Source organism: Alexandromys fortis, unplaced genomic scaffold, assembly GCF_014885135.2.
Source record: "Alexandromys fortis isolate MF-2015 unplaced genomic scaffold, M_Fortis_MF-2015_v1.1 scaffold_187, whole genome shotgun sequence".
NCBI classification, from domain to species: domain Eukaryota; kingdom Metazoa; phylum Chordata; class Mammalia; order Rodentia; family Cricetidae; genus Alexandromys; species Alexandromys fortis.
In genome coordinates this window covers 3,067,638-3,076,619 of record NW_026068088.1, presented here as the reverse complement: position 1 = coordinate 3,076,619, position 8,982 = coordinate 3,067,638, and the positions used below count along the sequence as shown (strand labels likewise).

At 42.9% G+C, this 8,982-nt stretch overlaps 1 protein-coding gene across 1 annotated transcript in view; it reads right to left on the bottom strand.

Annotated features, from left to right (window-relative positions):
• Positions 1-8,982, bottom strand: part of LOC126488733 (protein mono-ADP-ribosyltransferase PARP14-like) — a 62,099-nt gene that overhangs the window by 7,869 nt on the left and 45,248 nt on the right. Inside the window, exons 12-15 of the mRNA XM_050122394.1 lie at positions 7,124-7,360; positions 2,790-2,983; positions 815-949; positions 151-368 (exon numbers count right to left, since the gene is read on the bottom strand). Coding sequence (XP_049978351.1) covers positions 151-368; positions 815-949; positions 2,790-2,983; positions 7,124-7,360 — 784 coding nt within the window. The remainder of the gene's footprint in view (positions 1-150; positions 369-814; positions 950-2,789; positions 2,984-7,123; positions 7,361-8,982) is intronic.

The window sequence follows — 8,982 nt, the reverse complement described above, 5'->3', positions numbered from 1 at the left end:
TGCTTTTGGTTATCACAACAACAAAAACCCTAACTAAGACACTGGGCTAACATCTACTGCTGGAAGGCCTTTTCATACCACAGCCTCAAACCGCAGCACTTAACACCCCCATACTTTGTTCAGCAACCATTACATTTCAAAGGCTCTTACTTTCCTGGTCCTCCAAACGTGGATGTTTTATGATGGATGTCATTCCATGTAACGACATCAGACACTCCTGGTACTCGAGAGTCCTCTACTGTGAAAATCAGCCTGTTCTTAAAGGCTTCTCTGAGCAGACCCAAGACGTGTCTTCCCTCCTGAGTATCAGGCAAGTATGCAGTTCGTCGTGTTCCACTATAAGGCTTTCCTGGGTTTGGGTGCTCATTCTGCATGAGGAAAGGAAAATGTTTGATAAAAAATGGCATGCCTCTGAAATCTACTATACTAAAGGTGTGTGCATTATAGGTGAAGTATACTGAAAACCAAAAAAATGCTCTTTTGTTCATATTCTGAATAATTCATAGTTCTCCTCTTCAGATTACAGTCATACCCACCCAACTTGACCCATCCTAACATATGGTGTCTACCTTCAAAAAGACATGAAAGTCTAGATGCACAGCTTGGCAGTGCTTGCTTGGCATGCACAAGGGGCTGGGTTCAGCCCCAACACTGTTGAAATAGCTGAAAAGACATCCAAGTTCTAAATGGTCTCTAGTTAAATCACTGAATGAGTTCCCAGGAAAATCAACATTTAAGAGGCTACAGGACCACCCCTTGGGTGCTGGTAACTCTAGCAGAGCCAAAATAAACTCACGCTCCCTGGTACACTTACTGTTTGGATGCCACTTCCCATAATGTATTGAATCTCAATTGTGCCACAGTCTTCATAACCAGGAAGTGACTGTCTTGAAGTGGTGAAAGTCATGGTTCCATCTGGCTGGTTCCCTTTCTGGATATCGTAGGACGTCTGACACAGAGGACAGACAGGCTTTAATGACAAGGCCTTGGTGATACAAGAGGAGCAGAATTCATGCTTGCACTTAGGGAGCACACGCTTGTTGCTAATGGTGCACTTGCAGACAGCACAGGAATTTTTGTTATCATTCGCCTTTAAGGCCCCAGAGTTGTCAGCAGAGCCTCTGAGAGGTGGTGAAGTTGCATTTAAGACATTCCTGTCAACATCCAGAATGTCTTATGATCCACATTTAAGCTCTTTCCAGACAGTAGGGACAGTCCCATTCTTTTGAAGACATACTGCTTTGTCTCTGGAGGCTTATTAGGCAAATCAATTAAAATAATTGACTCTTGATATATCACAAAGTTTGTATTTGGGTGCTTTTTTTTTTTAAGTCAAGAGCACTGCTGCTCTTCCAGAGGACCTGAGTTCAGTTCTCACAACCATCAGTAGTGGGCTTTGTTGCTCCTTTCTAGAATAAGTCCTACATACAGGTAGAGCACCGACTCATACACTAAAATAAATAAATATTTTTTAAAAGTGCAATCAAGATCCCTTATCATGAGGCTCAAAAATATCAGGAGAAGTTCCCCACTGGAGTTAAAATCCTATACCCTGTCTCACAGTACCCTTTTCTGTCCCTAGCTCTCTCCCTTGCTCACTGCCTCCCCCTCCTCTTGCCTCACTGTGCTTCAGTTCCTGTGAGGCCTGTGCATGTGCTTCCCTCAGCCTAGAATGTTCTTACTACAAAACCCGGAAGCTAGAGAAAGGTCTGAAGTGTTCCCATTTTACAGCTGGCCTGAGTTTCAGTTTCCTAAAAGGACAATGAGGGAGACAGCAAACACCAGACCTGAGGCACCTTCCACAGTACCTCAAAGCAGTGACCAAAAAGGACAGTTCCAGTAAGCTCCCTAAAACAAACATGCACTACCTTACCCAAGTATGCCCCAAAGGGTAAAACTATAACCACAGCCAATTAAATTGTACTAATGTAACTGTTGCCTGCTTAATCAAATGTATTTGAGGTGACCTAATTGTCACTGAAACTCGTCTTACCTGTGCTTAAAAGGAGCCTACCCACTCCCCTTGGGGTCTTCGCCATTTTGTGCAGGTGAACGGCCTCAGATACACTGATAATAATCACTCCTTGCTCTTACATACTGTTTGAATCTGGGGTCTACACCAGGTCCTTTAATTTACTCATGTTCTCTAGATGAAGCATCATGTGGGTTTGTTTGTTTACACCCTGTTTAGAATGGTGGCTCTGTCACTGTTCTCATCCCCCTTTATTCTTCCCGCACTTGTCACTGGAAAGAATTCTATTATACATCTGTTAACTCTTCTTTGTTTCCCTTACTCGATGTCAAGTCCCTAAGAGCAGTCCACACTGTGTCTGTGCCCCCAGCCCTATGACAGTGTCTGTCAAACCTTAAGCAGTACCTATCTATTTGTTGAATGCATTTTGTTAATGGCTGGTGCCTTCTTATCATTTAAGCCTCAGGATCAAGTCACCTCAGCAAGAAGGTCTTTCATCTTCCTCTTGCAAGCCTTCACCCTGTTCCTCTTAAGAGGCAAAACTACATTTTGTTTTTATTCTCCTAGCACATCTCTGTCTTTGAAGTACTTTTCCTTCAGTTCATTTACCTGCTTACAGTCTGCGGATCCCATTACCCAATGCAGGCTGCATGAGGACAGGAATCTTCTCCCTGTTTAATTCACCTCTGTAGCCCAGTGCCTAGAGCAGCACCTAGCTCACAGCTAGTGCCCAGCTAAGGCTGCTGGACCAAAACGACAGAAGCGGTGACCTAGGGGCAGTTGTAGCAACAGTGCCAGCTCTTCTGTCAACACTCACCATCTGGACAATAGTGTCATCAGAATTATAACCAAGGTCTTCATCAAATAGTGCTTCATACAGAGACTCGGTCAAAGATGGAAGTCTGGGTCTCAGATTCTCCACTGAATTTTTCGTGGTTTCCAGGAAAATGGCCACAGGTTTGCTATCAATCATCATCTGGTGCTTTCTCTTTTTCAGAACTCTCTTCTTAGCTTCAGGGGAGACATGAAACACACATTCACACAAAAATGAGAGAGTACTTAGAGATAACCCCCAGTGTTTTCTCTGGGTTGATTCTAGGAACTTCTGAAGGCACCAAATCCAGAGATGTCCCTTATATGCTTAGGACTTTCACATAAGCTATCCATATTCTCCCATGTGCTTTTTTTTGTTTGGTTATTGTTTGTTTGTTTTTGAGACATGGTCTCACTAAATAGTCCTTACCACACTAGAAACTCACTAAATAGACCAGGCTGGCCTTGAACTCACAGAGGTCTGCCTGTCTCTGTCTCCAGAGTGCTCTGATTAAAGGCTTATGCCACTCCACCTAGCCTTCCATAGACTTAAGAATCAATAGATGATTTTAATCCCTCATACAAGGTAAGCACTCTGGAAATACATATTATGGTGTATTGTTTAGTTGGATGAACCCTATGATGTAGGACTATTGTCTAAATTTCCTCAGGATCGAATCATTCTGTCCTGAAGGTAAGCACCTTAATGACAGAACATGAACAAGTTAAAATGGCTCAAGAAAGTCCCTGAAACTGACCAGATTCTCTAGGTTCCTCCCTGCTAGAGTAATCAATAAAGACAGTTGAGAGTCCCTCTGAGACTGGCAGGACAGAGCACAAGGAAGACTCAGAAAAGCAGCACTGACCTTAAGAGAAGACAAGCAGTAATGATGACACCAGGCCTGTACCTGAATCAGAAACCAACTGAGTTGCCTGGAAGAGGTTTAGACCAGAGTTACTTGGAAAGGATGCTCTCCAACCTGATGAGCTGCCTGCAACCTATGCAGTGTGCTCCAGATTCACAGCTTTGTGAGCTAGGCTGGGCTCTGGTGATGCAGCTGTCTTTAAGTCATTTCTACTCCTGTAGAAACCCCTCACCTGAGCAGACCTGAACCAGAGACCTCTGCCAGACTGGGAGTGTAATTAGCGACCTCTCAGGTAGCAGGCCTGAGTGAGGAACTTCTACAACTCATAAGCACTGACAGTAATGTAGTGTGATACAAGATTAACTCAAATAATCAGTAGCCCTTCTTTACACAGATGATGATTTGTCTGAGAAAGAAATCACAGAAACATCACCCTTTCCAATAGGTACAAATAGCATAAAATATCTCAGAGTAACTTTAATCAAACAAGTGGAAGTCCTGTATGATGTGACAGGAACTTTAAATCTTTGAAGAAAGAAATTAATTAAAGAAGATACTAGAAAATGGAAAGATCTCCCAAGCTCTTGGGTAGGTAGAACTAACACAGTAAAAATGGCAATCTTACCAAAAGCAATCTACAGATTCAATGCAATGCCCACCAAAATTCTTCACAGACCTTGAAAGAATTTTACTCAACTTAATATAGAAAAGCAAAAAATACAAGATAGCAAAATAATTCTGTAAATAAAGGAACTTGCAGGCATCACAGTCCCTGACCTCAAACTCTACTACAGAGCTACAGTACTGAAAACAGCCTGGTAATAGCATAAAAACAGACAGGAGGACCAATGTAACCGAATTGAAGACCCAGATATTAATCCACGCAGCTATGGAAACCTGATTTCTGACAAAGAAGCAAAAAACATAAAACTGATAAAAGGAAGCATATTTTACTAATGGTGCTGGCATACCTGGATATAAACATGTAGAAGAATGAAAATAGATGCATATCTATCAGCATGCACAAAACTCAAGTCTATATGGTGCAAAGACCTCAACATAAAGCCAGCCACACTGAACCTTATAAAAGAGAAAGTGGGAAGTACAGTTGAACGCATTGGCACAGGAGACCACTTCCTAAATATAAACCCAGTAGCACAGAGACTGAAAGAAACAATTAATAAATGGGACCTCCTGAAACTGAAAAGCTTCTGTAAAGCAAAGGACATGGTCAACAAGACAAAATGACAGTCTACAGAAAGGGAAAAGATCTTCGCTAACCCCACATCAGACAAAGGATTGATCCTCAAAATATACAAAGAACTCAAGAAATTGGTCATCAAAAGAGCACATAATCCAATAAAAAAAATATAGTATAGACCTACACAGAGAACTCTCAACAGAGGAATCTAAAATAGCTGACAGATACTTAAGGAAATGTTCAACATATTTAGCAATCAAAGAAATGCAAATCAAAACAACTCTGAGATTCCATCTTACACCTCTAAGAATGGCCAAGATCAAAAACACTGATGCTGTAGGAAAAAAGGAACACTCTTGTATTGCTGGTGAGAATGCAAGCTGGTACAGTCCGTTGGGACACCAGTATGACAATTTCTCATAAAATTAGGAAACCACCTTCCTCAAGACCTACCAATACCATTTTTGGGTTTATATCCAAAGGATGCTCAATCATACCATAAGGACATGTGCTCAACCATGTTCATAGCAGCAATTGTTTTTCATAACAAGAACCTGGAAACAACCTAAATGCTTCTTGACCGAAGAAAGAACAAGGATAATGTGCTACATTTATAGAATGGAGCACTACACAGTAGAAAAAAATGACATCTTGAAATTTGCAGGCATGTGAATGCATCTAGAAGACATCATATTGAGTGAGGTAACCCAGACTCAGGGAAAAAATATCATATGTACATTGATAAGTGATGCTTAGACATAAGTCAAAGAAAACCAGCCTATAATTCACAATCCCAGAGAACCTAGACAACAATGAAGACCCTTAGAGAGACATACACGGATGTAATCTACATCGGAAGTAGAAAAAGACAAAATCTCCTGAGTAAATTTGGAGATGGGGACCACAGGAAAGGGTTGAAGGGGAGGAGAGAGGAAGGAAGGAAGGGGAGCAAAGAAAAATGGGCAGCTCAATAAAATCAATAAAAAAAGAAACCTCCTCACCCATATTCCTGTAAGAAACCCCAATAAAAATCATTGGTTGACCACGCTGAGCTTTGGTCTGTTGTGGGCTCCCTATCTGAGGGGAGTGGATTTGTGTGTTGTGTCTCCCCAGGAAGAGTTTTGTGTCCCGATAAGAACAGAGGCCCTGAGCATTTGTGTCTGGCATTCTGGAATAGCAGGTTGTTATGAAAGAAAGTTATTCTGAACTCAAAAGAAGGCAGCATGAGTTTTACTGTAGAATATCATTTGGTTATTAGAAGCCATGTTTCTCCTCTGAGCACAGTGCTATACACCTGGAATCCTAGCAATTTAACTGTAGAGGTAAGGGTAAGGGGATCATGAGTTCAAGTCCAGCCAAGAATGCATAGTGAGACTGTCTCAAAAGGGGTGACGCCAAACCTATGCTTCTGTAATGGACTCGAATTCTCATTTCTATGACATGAAATAATATTTCCTGTATAGTTAAGTTGGGAAACCCCTGCAAACTAATAACCCCAAAGCTTAGAATGATTTAAATGTACAAACATTAGCTGATTCACAAAAAAGAATACATGAGAATGTTCCCACAGTGCACCACAAGGCAATTTTTTTGGCTTTTTTCAAAAAGTGATCATATATTACTTTTGTATTCCTTAGAAACAAGTCAATGGAAGCATTATTTACAACAGAAAGGTGCTTTGTGTGTCGTTCAGTTGGTGGAGCACTTGCCTAGCTAGCACAAGACCCTTGGTTTCTGTTCCAATCCTCATCCCAACTTCCCTTTCTCCCCTCAAGACTGTCTGCTGGGAAACTGGGCAACTCAGGTAGCAAATGGAAGCTCTTCCTAGGAAGCAGCCAAACCAGGTCAAGGGCTGGGCACATCTAAGGCTCTGTCCCCCGCAGTGGGATAGAGAAAGTCTGTGGGCAGCAGCAGCTCAAACAGGCAGTGCCACACTCCCGTGGACTCTCCTTGGAAGCATGAGTGGGTCTGTTTGGACAACTGCATGGCTGCCTTTGCACCTGACCCTGGCCCTGTTCTGCTGTCCCAACTCACCTGCCCTTTTTAAGAAGTTCACCTCGAAGGTGTCAGGAGCACTGGGACCCACGGGCTGGACATTGTACTCCCCACCATCTGAACCCCGGCTCTCAAAGTACTTCTTTATTTCCCACTGGATCCCGGAAATGGACTTCTGGGGCCTCACTAGTAGTGGTGACGGTGGGCAGGAACTAGAAGGTAATGCTGTGGGCATCTTGCTTGTGTGGAGCTCAGCTGGCTTTGTCAAAGATGTACCTCTAGAGCTTGAAGCGTCAGCTGTCTGTGTTACAGACGGAGGTGTGGAGCTTGTAGTCTCAGCTGGCAGTTTCAAAGATAAATTTCTGAGTGTTGGAAACTCAGCTGGCTGTGTCAAAGATGGAGTTCTGGATCTTGGATCCTCCACTGGCTTTTTCGTGGTTTTCAGGAAAATGGTCACAGGTTTGCCATTAATTATCATCTGGTGCTTTCTCTTTTTCAGTACTCTCTTCTTAGCTTCAGGGGAGACATGAAACACACACATTCATACAGAAATGAGAGAGAACTTACAGATGATCCCCAGTGTCTTCTTTGGGAAGTCACTGAACCCAATCAAATTCACTAGGCTACCCACCCTGCTGGAGTTATCAATAAAGACTGCTGAGAGTCCCTTTGAGACAAGCAGAACAGAGCACAAGAAAGACTCAGGAAAGCAGCACCAACCCTAAGAGAAGGCAAGCTGCAATAATGACAACAGACCATGTACATGGAAGAATCAGAAACCAACCGAGTTGCCTAGAAGAAGTTTAGACCAGAGCTACTTGGAAAGGATGCTCTCCAACCTGCTGAGCTGCCTGTAGCCTATGCAGTGTGCTCCAGAGTCACAGCTTTGTGAGCTGTCACCCATGCTGTGCTAGGCTCTGGTGCTGCAGCTGTCTTTGAGTCTGTTCCTCGAAGTAACCCCTCACCCAAACTCCTGTAAGAAACCTCAATCAAAGTCATTAGTTCACCAAGTTGGGCTTTGTTCTGTTGTGGGCTCCCTATCTGACTTGTAGACAAGTGTGTTGTGTTTCCCCAAGAAGAGTTTTGTGTCCCAATAAGAATAGAGGATTCTGGAATAGCAGGTTGTTGATGGGAGAAAGTTATTCAGAACTCAATAGTAGGCAGCATACCTTTTACTGTAGAATATCATTTGGTTATTAGAAACCATGTTTCTAGTCTGGGCATGGTGGTATACACTCAGAATCCTAGCAATTTAACTGGAGAGGTAAGGGTATCACGAGTTCAAGGCCAGTCAAGAGTAAATAGTCACTCCCTCCAGGAGGATCAGATCCACAGGGAATCTGTAGGATTCCTTCCTGACTTGGCAGGGAGAAACCTTTGGCTCAGGAAAGAGAATATGGGCATAGAAGTAGACAGAAGCAGGCAAATCTCTGAATTTGAATTAATTTCTCTTAATTGTCAGTTATCTTTCCACTTTTCACTGATGTGGGAGTATCATATATCAATCTGTTGATTTCATTGGTTAAGCAATAAATAAACTGCTTGGCCCTGATTGGTTAGAACATAGGTGGGTGGAGTAAACAGAACAAAATGCTGGGAGAAAGAGGAAGTGAGCTCAGACTTCATGCAGCTCCTGTTAGAGCAAGGCACACGCGATGAAGCTCTGACCGAGGATGGACATAGGCTAGAATCTTCCCGGTAAGCGCACCTTGGGGTGCTTACACACATTATTAGAAATGGGCTAGTCCAGGTGCGAGAGTTAGCCTAGAAGAGGCTAGATAGAAATGGGCCAAGCAGTGCTTAAATGAATACAGTTGTGTGTTGTTATTTTGGGCATGAGCTAGCAGGCGGCTGGGGTGCTGGGGATGCAGCCCCGCCGCTCTTATCACTACATTTCACTTTCTTCCATATGGAATTCCTTCATAAAATTTATGATTTTAAGATAAATACATGGGTCTCAAATCAAAACAAAACCAAAACAGATTAATACGTTGTTCTCCTAGCCCAAGGCCCTTCCTCGGTTTCCTCACTGCCTCCCACAGTCAATCTTCCACTTTCAATCCGGCTCCAAGAAGCAGCAATTTTCCTTACCCAAGACAGAACATTCATTCTCCACACTTGGTCCTGCACCTTCC